The 15,986-nt window shown below is 47.5% G+C and overlaps 1 protein-coding gene across 7 annotated transcripts in view; it reads left to right on the top strand.

The window, feature by feature from the left end:
- The window catches only part of LOC106571666 (gephyrin), a 100,266-nt gene that overhangs the window by 43,086 nt on the left and 41,194 nt on the right, over nt 1-15,986 (top strand). For 5 of the 7 annotated variants that reach the window (XM_014144983.3, XM_045695803.2, XM_045695800.2 and 2 more), the window contains exons 7-8: nt 5,786-6,073; nt 7,638-7,772. In XM_014144983.3, the coding sequence (XP_014000458.1) occupies nt 5,786-6,073; nt 7,638-7,772 (423 nt within the window). The remainder of the gene's footprint in view (nt 1-5,785; nt 6,074-7,637; nt 7,773-15,986) is intronic. The other 2 variants (XM_045695801.2, XM_014144988.3) reach the window with 1 other exon arrangement.

The raw sequence follows: 15,986 nt of genomic DNA, 5'->3' as shown, positions 1-15,986 counted from the left end.
ACGCCACCTCTTCCAATCTGGTGCCATATTAGTGTCTCCCCCATCAGGCCCTCAGTCAACGTTAACTGCATGAACGACCCATCACCCACTTGTATTATCTCAGATCCCACATCATAAAGACTGGGTAAGGAGGGAACGTAGGCGGCTGATCTAGTAGTCATCCTGTCTCTCTTTCTCAAAGTTTCTCCTGTCTGCTAGTCTTATTTTGGTTTCTCTTTCACTGATCTTTCTTTTTATTTCTCTTTCCGTTCTCTCTCTCCCTCTCCCCCTCTCTCTCTTTTTCTCTCGCTCTAATTTTCTCTCCCCCTCTCTCACTTTCTCTCTCTCCCTCTCCCCCTCTCTTTCTCTCCCTCCTCTCACTTTCTCTCTCTCTCCCTCTTCCCCCCTCTCTCTCTCTCCCCCTCTCTCTCTTTCTCTCTCTCTCCCTCCCCCCTCTCTCTCTCCCCCTCTCTCTTTCTCTCTCTCTCACCCACCCCCCTCTCTCTCCCTCTTCCCCCCTCTCTCTCTCCCCCTCTCTCTCTTTCTCTCTCTCTCTCTCCCCCTCTCTCTCTCCCCCTCTCTCACTTTCTCTCTCTCCCATAATCCCCTCCTGCCATTCCTTCTTCATTAATGTGACCCATTGGCTGTCTGTCTTTTTCCAGGGATTCTACTCCTGATTATTTCTGACACCTTTAAAAGGCCTTTTCACACTGTATACTTCAGACTATTTTAGCCCCGGGCTAGACTGTCCCTGGGCTAACATAGCCCAGGCTAAGCTTTAGCCCTGGGCTAAGGATTTTTGCTTGTATTTGAAATCCCTGTGCTAATGGGAAACACAACATGCCACCAACAGTCTATCTCTGACACGTGACCAATGTTATCAACAATAGCATTTTTTTAACATGTTATTTCAAAAGCTTCTGGCCTAGCTTTTCATTTCTAACAGTGATGGTTTGTATAAACCTTGCTGTCTGCCTGTCTAACAATATTATTATCATGGATGTATCCAATTAAATGTCATTAGAAAATCGATGAAAACAGACGTAAATTGTTTGCTGCCCTTAGCCAATAGCAAAAAAAAATGTTAGGCATAGCAACCAATGTTTTTGTACGGATTAAAGTATTTTGTTTTTTGTTATCAGATGGAAGGATCAAATAGTATGAACTTACTTATCAAAATAATGTGCAGAACGCATTACAGGCATCACGAGCTTATGTCATTTAATTGGCAATGCAGCTTTTGTGATTGGACAGTGACCATTCTAGGCATTGTTCTTGACCCTGTTTCACACTGGTTTCAGAAAAGTCGGTTCTAACCTTATTCTGGAGCAGGGCCAGCTAGCCCACGCTTAGCTCCGTGCTGAAATCTCTGTATTTTTATCCCTCTCTCTCTCTTTCTCCCTCTCTCTCACACACACACACACACACACACACACACACACACACACACACACACACACACACACACACACACACACACACACACACACACACACACACACACACACACACACACACACACACACACACACCACACACACGCCAACAGTTCAGAAGTTGGCTTCAAACTCAGCAGGGAGCGTAAACAGTGGAACGCGTGTAGAGAGCAGAGGAGCAGAGAGAGTTGTACCTTGGCTAAAACTGAGAGCGCTGCTGGGCTTTGGCTTTTCATCATACGGGGACTCATCCATTCAGTCTCTTTCATATCTGTCTGTCTGCATGTCTGTCTGTCTGAAGGGCCCCTGTGTGTGTGTGTGTGTGTGTGTGTGTGTGTGTGTGTGTGTGTGTGTGTGTGTGTGTGTGTGTGTGTGTGTGTGTGTGTGTGTGTGTGTGTGTGTGTGTGTGTGTGTGTGTGTGTGTGTGTGTGTGTTTTTCATGCCCATAGAGTATGCTTCCACATCATGCATATTATGTGTGTGCATGACCCCGCACCCCATTTCTTTCTGCCCTACAGAACAACCACACAGGAGATTACTGATACAGTTAAAGAGATTGAACGGGAACTTAAGCACTTAAGAATTCGTAACATATTGTACGAATTGAAATTCTTAACATATCTATTGTTTGACCTCAATGACCTGCCATGGTATATTGCTTGTTTGATTTCTGTTATGAAAAGCACTATAGAAGTTTAATTAGTTATTATTATTACTATCATACAAATTGCAGAAAAAAATTACAGGATGTAACATAAACTAAATGGATGACGCTGTACACAACTGTGCACAATGTTCGGGGACCAGTGTTGGCTCGTGAGCGCTACTTTCAAATCTACTGGCTGAAATTATACAAAATCACTTTAAATAAAGGTTACGATTGTCACTTTAATCCTGGTAGAAATATGTTATGTGCATTAATGAATAGTACGTAGAGTGTCATCAGAAAAGAGGGCAGCTGTTTGTAACCTGGCATTTATAAGGACTTGATTAATTATGTACTCTATTATTGCAATGCTAAAAATGCACAGGAAGTTAAATAATTGCACAGATTACAAGACTTTCTTGTTTACCCAACCGTGGGACAGACTATGTTTGTTACAACACTCTGGACTCTGGCTCTCTATTGGTTACATAGACTTTTGGCCTCCCATCCTACTCTAACCACCTCTCGCTGACTTTATATTCATGTTACCTGATGAAATTGCTCTTCAATGTGATCTTGTTGCCATCTAATGCACATTCAAATGTCATAAATCAACACTGCAGAGCTCTCCCTGTACTCTGCCATGCCCTGATTGTATTACTGTTGATGATATCTGGAAATGTGCATGTACACCCTGGCCCACCTACAGTTGCTAGCCCCAATTCTGACTTGTGCTCTGATATCTGCTTCACTCATTTCTGCTCTCGTAAAAGCCTGGGTTTTCTGCACGTTAACACTAGAAGCTTATTACCTAAAATGGATCAATTGAAAGTGTCGGTTCACAGCTCCAATCCAGATGTGTTGGTCATTACTGAGACATGGTTAAGGAAGAGTGTTTTGAACACTGATGTTAACCTTTCTGGTTGTAACCTTTTTCGGCAAGACAGATCTTCCAAAGGTGGGGGAGTTTTTTATTTCTAAAGGCCTATTTCTATTTTGCCTTGTTTATCAACCTATTGGCTTTCTTGATGTCTATAGTATTCTCTCTGGTATGCAGTCTGGTTTCTGCTCAGGTTATGGATGTGTCACTGCAACCTTAAAGGTCCTCAATGATGTCACTATTGCCCTTGATTCTGAGCAATATTGTGCTGCTATTTTTATTGACTTGGCCAAGGCTTTTGATACGGTCGACCATTCCATTCTTGTGGGCCGGCTAAGGAGTATTGGTATCTCTGAGGGGTCTTTGGCCTGGTTTGCTAACTACCTCTCTCAAAGTGCAGTGTATAAAGTCAGAACATCTGCTGTCTCAGCCATTGTCTGTCACCAAGGGACTACCCCATGGCTCGATCCTAGGTCCCACGTTCTTCTCAATTTACATCAACAACATAGCTCAGGCAGTAGGAAGCTCTCTCATCCATTTATATGCAGATGATACAGTCTTATACTCAGCTGGCCCCTCCCCGGATTTTATGTTAAAACGCTCTACAACAAAGCTTTCTTAGTGTCCAACAAGCTTTCTCTGCCCTTAACCTTGTTCTGAACACCTCCAAAACAAAGGTCATGTGGTTTGGTAAGAAGAATGCCCCTCTCCCCACAGGTGTGATTACTACCTCTGAGATTTTAGAGCTTGAGGTAGTCACCTCATGCAAGTACTTGGGAGAATGGCTAGACGGTACACTGTCCTTCTCTCACCACATTTCAAAGCTGCAGGATAAGGTTAAATCTATACTTTTTTTCTTCTATCGTAATCGCTCCTCTTTCACCCCAGCTGCCAAACTAACCCCGATTCAGATGACCATCCTACCCTGCTAGATTACGGACACGTAATTTATAGATAGTAAGGGTGCACTGCACTCTACACTGCACTCTATACTCCTCTGTAAACTGGTCATCTCTGTATACCCGTCGCAAGACCCACTGGTTGATGCTTATTTATAAAAACCCTCTTAGGCCTCACTCCCCCCTATCTGAGATATCTACTGCAGCCCTCATCCTCCACATACAACACCCGTTATGCCAGTCATATTCTGTTAAAGGTCCCCAAAGCACACATATCCCTGGGTCGCTCCTCTTTTCAGTTCGCTGCAGCTAGCGAACGAGCTGCAAAAAACACTCAAACTGGACCGTTTTATCTCCATCTCTTCAATCAAAGACTCAATCATGGACACTCTTACTGACAGTTGTGGCAGCTTTGCGTGATGTATTGTTGTCCCTACCTTCTTACCCTTTGTGCTGTTATCTGTCCCCAATAATGTTTGTACCATGTTTTGTGCTTCTACCATGTTGTGCTGCTATCATGTTGTGCTGCTACCATGTTGTGCTGCTACCATGTTGTGCTGCTGCCATGTTGTTGTCATGTGTTGCTGCCGTGCTATGTTGTCATGTGCTGCTGCCATGCTATGTTGTTGTCTTAGGTCTCTCTTTATGTGGTGTTGTGTTGTCTCTCTTGTCGTGACGTGTGTTTTGTCCTATATTTTTTATTATTATTTTTTTTTTTTCCTGTCCCCGCAGGAGGCCTTTTGCCTGTTGGTAGGCAGTCATTGTAAATAAGAATTTGTTCTTGGCTGACTTGCCTAGTTAAATACAATTTTAAAAATGAACTCCTCTGGAGTTAGTTAGAAAGGAGTGGTAGCTGCGTTAGAACGCCTGGTCTGGGTCTGGTCTAGACTGGTCTAGGTCTGGTCTGGGTCTGGTCTGGTCTGGATCTGGGTCTGATCTGGTCTGGTCTGGTTGATCTTGGTTTGGTCTGGGTCTGGTCTTGGTCTAGTCTGACTCTGGTATGGGTCTAGTCTGATCTAGTCTGATCTGGGCCTGGTCAGTGTCTGATCTGGTCTGTATCTGGGGCTGGTCTGATCTGGGTCAGGGTCAGGTCTGATCTGGGTCAGGGTCAGGGCTGGTCTGTATCTGGGGCTGGTCTGATCTGGGTCTGATCTGGGTCTGGTCAGGATCTGGTCTGTATTTGGGGCTGGTCTGATCTGGGTCATGGTCAGGGATGGTCTGATCTGGGTCAGGTCTGATCTAGGTCAGGGTCAGGGCTGGTCTGATCTGGGTCAGGTCTGATCTGGGTCAGGGCTGGTCTGATCTGGGTCAGGGTCAGGGCTGGTCTGATCTGGGTCAGGTCTGATCTGGGTCAGGGCTGGTCTGTATCTGGGGCTGGTCTGATCTGGGTCAGGGTCAGGGCTGGGTTTCCCGAAAGCATTGTAGCACTAAGATCATCTTCAGTCCATTGAAACTAAATGGATGAAAGATGATTTTAGTGTTACGATGCTTTTGGGAAACCCAGCCCTGGTCAGGATCTGGTCTGATCTCTGTCTGATCTGGTCTGGTTCTGGTATGGGTCTGATCTGTGTCTGATCTGTCAGGGTCTGGTTCTGGGTCTGGTCTGGTCTGTACAGGCCTAGCTTGGTCCCCAGTTTACCAACCTACTATATGTACTATTACCACTTAGCACAAGCTTTTATCCAAAGTAAGTGAATACCTTTTTAATATGTGCATGTGATCCCTTCAGGAGTTCAACCCACTACCGAGTCATAGGCAGGACAGACTTGATATTGCTACCCTACCATTATGCTGTTGATCAGCTATATTAACCCCTCTCTCCATGACCTCTAATCTCTGACCCTCTCCCCTCCTTCCAGTTCATCCTGCCTGTGCTGTCCCACGACATCAACCTGTTATATTAACCCCTAACTCTCCTCCTGACCTCTAACCTCTCCTCCAATAGGAGTGTTTCCAGTTCATCCTGCCTGCGCTGCCCCATGCCATTGACCTACTCCGGGACGCCGTGGTCAAGGTGAAGGAGGCAGTGGATGAGCTGGAGGACCTCCCCTCGCCCCCGCCGCCCCTCTCACCGCCCCCCAATAGCTCGCCGCGGCGCCAGACGGAAGACAAGGGCGTGCAGTGTGAGGAGGAGGACGATGAGAAGAAGGACAGCGGTGTGGCGTCCACTGAGGACTCCTCGTCCTCGCACATCACCGCCGCCTCCATCGCCGCCAAGGTAACCAATGGGGAGGTAAGGGAACGGGAAGCTGGCAACTCTGATCAAAACTTCATGTCCAATGTCTACATTCCGATTCTCCACTTTTTTTGTGCACTCGCAAGACTCCTCTCCTAGATTTAAAAACATTGGATTGGTGTAAGCATTGGCTAGAGGAAGTTTCAACCGTGAATCCATGATGGGAGGTGTACATGTGCACACTGGGAAAAGGGTAACGCATTTCAGATGGACATTTGTGTGTGTGTGTGTGTGTGTGTGTGTGTGTGTGTGTGTGTGTGTGTGTGTGTGTGTGTGTGTGTGTGTGTGTGTGTGTGTGTCATTCATCGTCCATTGAAGTGACAATTGTCCATTTTCATTTTCCTGTCCCGTCCAACATCAGAGTGGACTTATAGCTCTGTGGTCCTAATGTCATGGTAACAGGTTTCGGTCCCGACCCGGCTCCATCCTGGCATTTTTCTCATTGTCCAATCATGGACATTCATTGGTAAGATTACATGCAATCCATGGGGCAGTTTCTTGGACACAGATAAATCCTAGTCATGGACTAAAAAGCACATTCAATGAAGATTGTCCATTGACTTTGCTTTTTCGTCCAGGACTAGACTTACTCTGTGTACGGTGAACCACCGCCTTGTCTATTACATATATAGATACATCCTGATTCATCTCTGTGATCTATAATCTATCCTCATATCATCCTGAAAATCATATCATACCCTCCATATTGCCCAGTTTCATTCATTATTCATTCATTACTGTAATATCATCACACTTAGAAGTGTCTCAGTGGCTCTTGGCTATAAAAGCTGTCTGGTAAGGTTTACAGTGTTTATTCCACTGGTTTAGTTTAGGCATGGGGGTCCAAATGTATTAAGGTTTGCTTTAGGAAGGAGGGTTAGATTAAGGTTAAGGTTAGCTGTAATTGATGTGAAGTTAAGGTTAGGGAAAGGCATGAAAGTTAACATTGGGTTAGCGTACCACCGTCCGCCGCCATTTCTTTTCAGCTGGTCAAATATGCACTGCCTATAATGAACACTGAGGCACAAGATGCTGTGCTATAGTGAAGGTAGTCAACGTTAAAGGGTCAGATGTGTAGCATCCTATCTAATATCTAATGTGTAGCATGCTATCTAATATCTAATGTGTAGCATGCTATCTAATGTGTAGCATGCTATCTAATATCTAATGTGTAGCATGCTATCTAATATCTAATGTGTAGCATGCTATCTAATATCTAATGTGTAGCATGCTATCTAATGTGTAGCATGCTATCTAATGTGTAGCATGCTATCTAATATGTTTCTAATGGATACCATGCTATCTAATGTGTAGCATGCTATCTAATATCTATCTAATGTGTAGCATGCTATCTAATATCGATCTAATGTGTAGCATGCTATGTAATACACATTCTACAGTCATAATGGGCCATTATTTGAGTGTGTGTGTGTGTCTCTTGTTCTTTCTTTGTGTGTGTGTGTGTGTGTGTGTGTGTGTGTGTGTGTGTGTGTGTGTGTGTGTGTGTGTGTGTGTGTGTGTGTGTGTGTGTGTGTGTGTGTGTGTGTGTGTGTGTGTGTAGATCCCAGACAGCATCATCTCCAGGGGTGTCCAGGTCCTCCCCAGAGACACAGCCTCTCTGAGCACCACGCCCTCCGAGTCACCCCGTGCCCAGGCCACCTCGCGCCTCTCCACCGCCTCCTGCCCCACGCCCAAAGTAAGGCCTTACACACACACATATGTACGGACAGACGTGCGCACACACACACACACACAGTCATACCATAGACAGACACACAGATGTAATTTCTCTGCAGAAGTGTTCTCTTCAGCGTCTATCTGTCATCATATGAAGATGGCGCCGACAGACATGACTTCTAGCTCTTAAGCAATTTTTTCACAAGCATTTCACTACACCCGCAATAACATCTGCTAATTATATGTGTATGTGACCAAAACAATGTGATTTCATTTGATGTGATCACGCTGCTATGCCAAACCAAAGTGCGTGTATGCTTGCGTGCGAAAGGGCCCCTGCTGTGGCTAGTATGGTAGTGGTTGTGTGTTTATGTGTGGGTATCCTTGTTTGCGTGGGTCAATTGCATTATATTGAATTAACCCTCTACCTCCACCACACACACACTTCCTCCTCCATTCCTAGCCTTAAGTCAACCCTCTCCAGTTTCTCATGCAGACTGGTGTACTACGACGCGAGATAGAGCAGTTAGGGAGATAACTTCTGTCAACTCTGAGTTCAACTCGGGATAACTGGTGACAAGAAAGTGGCTCACCTTTTAGCCAGGTGCGTTTCTATGGCAACGAATCATTAAGAACTAACCTGCTCCGGGAAAGGCTAACTCGGGGCTAACTCCACTTATCCTGAATGAAGTGTTTGAGCTGCGAGTTGAGGACCAATCAAATCAGATTCCCTGCATCGTCGTCTCCTTCATTCTCCGGACCATATTTGAGGAAGACAACTGATTAAATATTGTATTTATTAAATGTTATTATATGTGTTAAATACCACACTACATATTTAGTAATGACTTAATAAAATAATTGTATAGAGTCTTCAAAATAAGTGGCTGTGCACTGATAGCACACCATTGCGCACCAGACACTATTAACGATCCGCGTAATGAAACAAAGACTACACACTTCTATCTTATTTCCCCCATGCAGTCTCTCTCTCTCTCTCTCTCTCTCTCTCTCTCTCTCTATCTCTCTGTCTCTCTCTCTCTATTGCTCTGTCGTGTCTTTGGCTATGCCGGATTAAGTGATATGATATGCTATTCTATAAAATCCTTTCACTGTAATTAATATTACCTGATTGAGCTAATCATGTAAATGTAATTAACTAGAAATTTGGGGCACCACGAAAGAGTGTTTATAGCGCTGTTATCTTCCGAATAAACTCTTAAAGACCTAGTCATATTTTACATCAATAGCAGTCAATATTAATCGTCACCTTATTTGAGTCTCATCTGAAAGTTGTAAATTCTTGGTTATCTTCACGAACCCTGGCTAACAAGTTGAATCAGCAATACAAAATTGGGTTTAATTATTTATTTACTAAATACCTAACTAATCACACAGAATTACATATACACAGAATGCAAATTATGTCATTCAGAAAACGTCCCTGGTGGACGGAGCCGACATAACGGCTGGTTACACAAAGGGAGGGGGTTGGGTTTGAGTGAAAGAGCATGTCACATCCTGACCAGTAAAGGGGAAATTTGTTATTGTAGTATGGTCAGGGCGTGGCAGTGGGTGTTGTTTTTGTGTGTTTTGGGGTTGGTTTATTTAGAGCGGATTTGTTCTAGTTTTCATTTTCTAGGTTCGTTTTCTATGTGTGGCCGAGTATGGTTTCCAATCAGAGGCAGGTGTCTTTCGTTGTCTCTGATTGGAAGCCATACTTAGGCAGCCCTTTTTCCCTTTGGGTTTGTGGGTGGTTGTTTTCTGTATAGCCTGTGTGCCTTACGGAACTGTTTGGTCGTTTGTTTATTTAGTTTGAGTGTTCTCCCTTAATAAAGAAGGAAGATGAGCACAATACCCGCTGCCCCTTGAGCTGTCCCTTACGACGCTTATGACAGAACCACCCACCGAAAGAAGACCAAGCAGCGGGTTAAGGAGCAGGAGAAGTATTTGGAGTCGTGGACGTGGGAGGAGATCTTAGACGGGAAAGGACCCTGGAGGCAGGCTGGGGTTGTATCGTCGACCGAAGGAGGAACTGGAGGAAGCGAAGGCAGAGCGGTGCTACTATGAGGCGCTGTATAAGCCAAGAGGCAAGTGTGAGAGGCAGCCCCCAAAATGTTTGGGGGAGGGGGCACACGGGGAGTTGGGCAGAGTCAGGATGGAGTCCTGAGCCAACTCCCCGTGCTTACCGTGGGGAGCAGGTGACGAGGAGAGCACCGAGCTATGCGGAAACGCGCACGGTATCTCCCATACGCACGCACAGTCCGGTGCAGTCAGTACGGGCTCCGCAGCGTTGACGGGCGAGAGTTGGCCGGCAGCCAGGGAGAAGTGCGCCGGCGCAGCGCATCTGGCTGCCAGTGCGTCTCCTCGGTCCAGCTTACCCTGCGCCTGCTCTACGCACGGCAGCCCTCATTCTCCAGCACAGCCCAGTTCGCCCTGTGCCAGCGCTCCGCCCGTGCCGGGGTGTGCCAGCCCTGAGGGTGTGCCAGCCCTAAGCTCCAGACCGCCGGTGCACCTCCACGGCCCAGTGTGCCCCGTGCCTGCTCTGCGCACCCAGTCTCCTCCCCAGTCCGGGGAGACCGGTCCCAGCTCCACGCAGGAGGCCTCCAGCGACGCTCCTCAGCCCGGGGGCCTCCAGCGACGCTCCACAGCCCGGAGCCTCCAGCGACGCTCCCCAGTTAGGAGCCTCCAGGGACGCTCCTCAGCCCGGAGCCTCCAGCGACGCTACTCAGCCCGGAGCCTCCAGCGACGCTACTCAGCCCGGAGCCTCCAGCGACGCTCCTCAGCCCGGAGTCTCCAGCGACGCTCCTCAGCCCGGAGCCTCCAGCGACGCTCCTCAGCCCGGAGCCTCCAGCGACGCTCCTCAGCCCAGATTCTCCAGCGACGCTCCCCAGTCAGGAGCCTCCAGCGACGCTCCTCAGCCCGGAGCCTCCAGCGACGCTCCTCAGCCCGGAGCCTCCAGCGACGCTCCTCAGCCCGGAGTCTCCAGCGACGCTCCTCAGCCCGGAGCCTCCAGCGACGCTCCTCAGCCCGGAGCCTCCAGCGACGCTCCTCAGCCCAGATTCTCCAGCGACGCTCCCCAGTCAGGAGCCTCCAGCGACGCTCCTCAGCCCGGAGCCTCCAGCGAAGCCTCTCAGCCCGGGGCCTCCAGCGACGCCTCTCAGCCCGGGGCCTCCAGCGACGCTCCCCAGTCAGGAGCCTCCAGCGACGCTCCTCAGCCCGGAGCCTCCAGCGACGCTCCTCAGCCCGGAGCCTCCAGCGACGCTCCTCAGCCCGGGGCCTCCAGCGACGCTCCTCAGCCCGGGGCCTCCAGTGATGCCTCTCAGCCCGGGGCCTCCAGCGACGCCTCTCAGCCCGGGGCCTCCAGCGACGCCTCTCAGCCCGGGGCCTCCAGCGATGCCGCGCAGCCCGGGGCCTCCAGCAACGGTCTGCAGCCAAGAGCCTTCAGCGGTGGTCTGCAGCCAAGAGCCTTCAGCGGTGATCTGCAGCCAAGGGCCTTCAGCGGTGGTCTGCAGCCAAGGGCCTTCAGCGGTGGTCTGCAGCCCAGAGTCTTCAGAACGGGAGCTATGCCCAGAGCCAGAGCCACCTCCGTAGTGGGAGGATTGGCGAAGGGAGGGTGTAGCACAGGAACCGTCGTTGACGGTGGCCATCCTCCCTTCCCTCCCTTTAGGTTTGGGGTTGTTTTTGTGGGGTTTTTTGTTTTGAGGTGCAGTCGGGGTCTGCACCTTTGGGGGGGGGGGGGTACTGTCACGTCCTGACCAGTAAAGGGGTCATTTGTCATTGTAGTATGGTCAGGGTGTGGCAGGGGGTGTTGCTTTTGTGTATTTTGGGGTTGATTTATTTAGAGGGGATTTGTTCTAGTTTTCATTTTCTAGGTTCGTTTTCTATGTGTGGCCGAGTATGGTTTCCAATCAGAGGCAGGTGTCTTTCGTTGTCTCTGATTGGAAGCCATACTTAGGCAGCCCTTTTTCCCTTTGGGTTTGTGGGTGGTTGTTTTCTGTATAGCCTGTGTACCTTACAGAGCTGTTTCGTCGTTTGTTTATTTTGTTTGAGTGTTCTCTCTTAATAAAGAAGGAAGATGAGCACTATACCCGCTGTGCCTTGGTCTGTCCCTTACGTCGCTTATGACAGAGCGGGAAGACTGAGGAACAAAGGGAGAAGCTATCATAAATACAGTATCTTATGCATTCTAAATTACCGCCCATTTGGAAAAGGAAAATGCAATAAATATTTACTCTGAGCTGTGCTTCGGTAGGTTGGTCGTAGATGCTGGCCGTGTTGGCCAACAGAGCTCTTCCTGTCCTCGGAAGAATGTCTCTGGTGGTAAATTGAATACGTTGTAGTATCAACGTAGTATGTTGTAGTCGTTGTGTGTTAGACTGGATACACAGTCCGTCCTTTCCTAGCCCACGTTTACAGCGGCCACTGCTAACTCAACGGCTAGGAGGTATCACTTCTGTAGTGAATAAGAGTTCAAAGTTCATACCATTCGCAACCAAAGCTCATGCTGAGGTTGGCTTAGTTCTATAGTTATTATCTGAATCCTTCTGACATCGGACCGCCGCCCTAATGTACCCGGAACAGAAAGTTATTCGCCCTTTTAACTCAGAGGCTGCAGGCCTCGCGTCCTCGGAACAGAAGGTTACAATTTCGTCAAGGTGGAGGGAGAGTGGAGGGAGAGAAGGGTGTGTTTCATAGTTTATAACCCATGTCTCTTCACAGGGGCGGGCCACTGATTGAGCAGAGGTCTAACCTTATGAAAACCCAATTCTCTCATTTGGAAGCTAAAATGACATTTAATCTTTTCACAAATAGTTTCATATTCAAACATTTAAATTGAACAACAATTCCATGTGAATCTGATAACTAGAATGTGTAGACTTTCCCAGATACAGTTTATGTCGTCCTGTCATCAGTCATAATGTCTCAGATGACAACCGAACTGACATCATATTCATTAAGTACCAACGCATATTTTCAACTGGTTCTATTACCGAAATATGGTTCCTTTCCCCCCACTTGTTTGATGTTCCCAGACTCTCTATGTTTAACAAAGGCTATTCAAGAGTCCTTCAGTAGAGTCAGAGAGAGAGGGAAGGGAGAAAGGTATTTATGGGGGGGGTCATAAACCTTACCCACAGGCCAACGTCATGACAGCTCTATCTCTCTCTCTATCGCTCTATTTCTCTCTCGCTCTATCTTTCTCTATCACTCTATCTCTCTATCTCTCCATCTCTCTCTATCTCTTTCTCTATTGCTCTATTTCTCTATTGCTCTATTGCTCTATCTCTCTATCTCTCTCGCTCTATCTCTCTCTCTCGCTCTATCTCTTTATCACTCTATCACTATCTCACTATCTCTTTCTCTATCGTTCTATCTCTCGCGCTCTATCTGGCTCTCTGGCTCTATCTCTCTCTTGCTCTGGCTCTATCTCTCTCGCTCACTCTACCTCTCGCTCGCTCTATCTCTCTCGCTCTATCTTTCTCGCTTCATCTCTCTCTTGCTTTATCTCTCTCTCTCTCTCTCTCTCTCTCTCTCTCTCTCTCTCTCTCTCTCTCACACACACACATCATCTCCCTCTCACATCTTGTCTCCATGGTTCTCCTCCTGGACACTGGGCAAGTGTCATGGGAATAGACTAGGGGTTGCTATGGGAATGGCTGAAGGGGACAGTCACATGATGAGGGTAGTTGAATCCAGAGACCAGTATATACTGTATACAGTAGGAGGTATATAGATTCCAGCGCAGGTTCACAGGGTCGGTCAGGCTGACCACCGTCACATGTAGGTGGTATTTAAAGTATGGGTGTCTAGGAATGGTACACTGTGGAGAACAGAGGATATAGATACAGTGTTCAGAGAAATAACACAATGGCTGTGTGTGAATATACACTGCCTGTGTCAAACAGTTTTTTATTGTTGTTGGGGGGGTGTCATAAGCAGACGCATATTTGTTCTAAGATGTAGAATTATCTCTGTTAGACTACGAAAATAGAAACAGTTCCAAGACGACTGACTTGGCTTACCTAACTTGGGGTTGTTGTGGAGCATTGGGTGCCAATAGTTTGCCAAATGATTTGTATGTTTATTCTCTGCGTATCTAAGGCTGTATAGTCCTGGGAAACGGGATGTACAGTAGATTTTGAGCTGCCGTCACTAAATTCCCAGTAGTGGTATTGTTTAACTGGTAGTGCAGGCGGTATGGTCTCTATAGCGGAGCTGTATGTAAGCGGTGAGTAGGCTTTGTGCTACTGTCCCAATGTGCCTGTAGTTCCACTGCAGTATGAGGTAAAGTTACTCTACCTCACTAAACTAAAGCCGTTTTTGTTAATGACCCAGTTTGAGTTGCTGCTTCTCTGTCAGGAGCTACCGTATCCTCCACATTCTATAACCACATGAGTCAGCGCGACAGTCTGGCCAAATCTCTTCCAAAAAAGTACATAGACACATACAGTAAATCAGGCGTGTACGCCGCTTTCCTAACTCACTTTGAGTATGATTATCCAATGTTCAGTAAAGGGCTTTCCAGACAGGAAGCAATGGGGGGAGCGTAGTTGGCCAAAATAAAGCAGATTTCTATTTTCTCGGCTGAGCGGCTTTTAAGTGCACGAGCACCACTGACCGCTAGATAGGATGTGCCACCCCAGGCCGTGTGTGTGTGTGTGTGTGTGTGTGTGTGTGTGTGTGTGTGTGTGTGTGTGTGTGTGTGTGTGTGTGTGTGTGTGTGTGTGTGCGTGTGCGTGTGCGCACGTGCGTTAGGCGCCTCTCACCACACGTTCTCACAGGTCTTCATGTGAAGCGGAAACAGCCTCTGCTGCTCTGCCTCCAGACCACACACTCACGCAGACCAGAGAGAGATGCACCCAGATGCACCGCTCTAATGTCCAAACCTGTCTGTCTACACAGCACTGGAGCTGGGGGCACACACACACACACACACAGACTCACAAATAACACAACATGAAAATAAAGACACACAGACACAAGGATACCATACACACTACTCAGGCCAATCACACAGTCCAACCTGCACTCAGACATGCACACACTACATTAATTCTCTCTCACACACACACACACACACACACACACACACACACACACACACACACACACACACACCACACACACACACACACACACACTCCTACTGTGATGGTTTGGTAGTGTAGTTGTACTCTTCCACTCTTGTGAGCAAGTAGTGCAGTTACGTAATGGTTGTGTTTGGATTAATGAAGCATATGGGAGTGTGTGTGTGTGGGGGGGGGCAGTAGGATTTGACTCAGTGGGCGGTGGAGGGTTATAGGGGTTCTGATACACTTCTCTCTCTCTCCCTCTGCGCTTTCTCTCTCTTCCTCTCTCTTTCTCTCTCTTCCAATCTCTCAATCTCTCTCTTCCTCTCTCTCAATCTCTCTCTTTCTCTCTTCCTCTCTCTTAATCTCTCTCTTTCTCTCTATGAGGGGTTCTCCCCCTCTCCTGTCAGGGCTTTCCTCAAGGTAAGTCGAAAGGCTGAATCACACACACACACACACACACACACACACACACACACACACACACACACACACACACACACACACACACACACACACACACACACACACACACACACACACTAACCGCACATACATACAGTCAGCTACTCTCTGCACACTGAAGCACTGTGTTCCTACAACCAGGACTGAATGTATCCTATTCGTTCCCTCCCCTGACAGTAATCCTAACATTAACCCCCTAACCCTGACCCTTATCATTACCATAACCTATATGGGTCTGAATTTTAGCCACACCCATCTCCCTTCTGATTGGTTCCTTTGCTGGGATATTTTCAATGTTATGATATTTACGTCAACAATAGATGTGGTAAAGAGGTCAATGGAACTTGACCCAAAACAATGGAAATGTCATGGAAAGACATGGCGGAACGTTCCTGAATCTCCTCATTGCCCCCCCAGCAAAATTAGCCTACATTTTTCAAGACCTCCGCAATCCGCGCTGGCATGCTGTCAATTAACTTCTGAGCCACATCCTGACTGATGGCAGCCCATTCTTGCATAATCAATGCTTGGAGTTTGTCAGAATTTGTGGGTTTTTGTTTGTCCACCCGCCTCTTGAGGATTGACCACAAGTTCTCAATGGGATTAAGGTCTGGGGAGTTTCCTGGCCATGGACCCAAAATATCGATGTTTTGTTCCCCGAGCCACTTAGTTATCACTTTTGCCTTATGGCAAGG

Source organism: Salmo salar, chromosome 15, assembly GCF_965601325.2.
Source record: "Salmo salar chromosome 15, fSalSal1, whole genome shotgun sequence".
NCBI classification, from domain to species: domain Eukaryota; kingdom Metazoa; phylum Chordata; class Actinopteri; order Salmoniformes; family Salmonidae; genus Salmo; species Salmo salar.
This window is presented reverse-complemented; position numbering and strand designations above follow the sequence as displayed.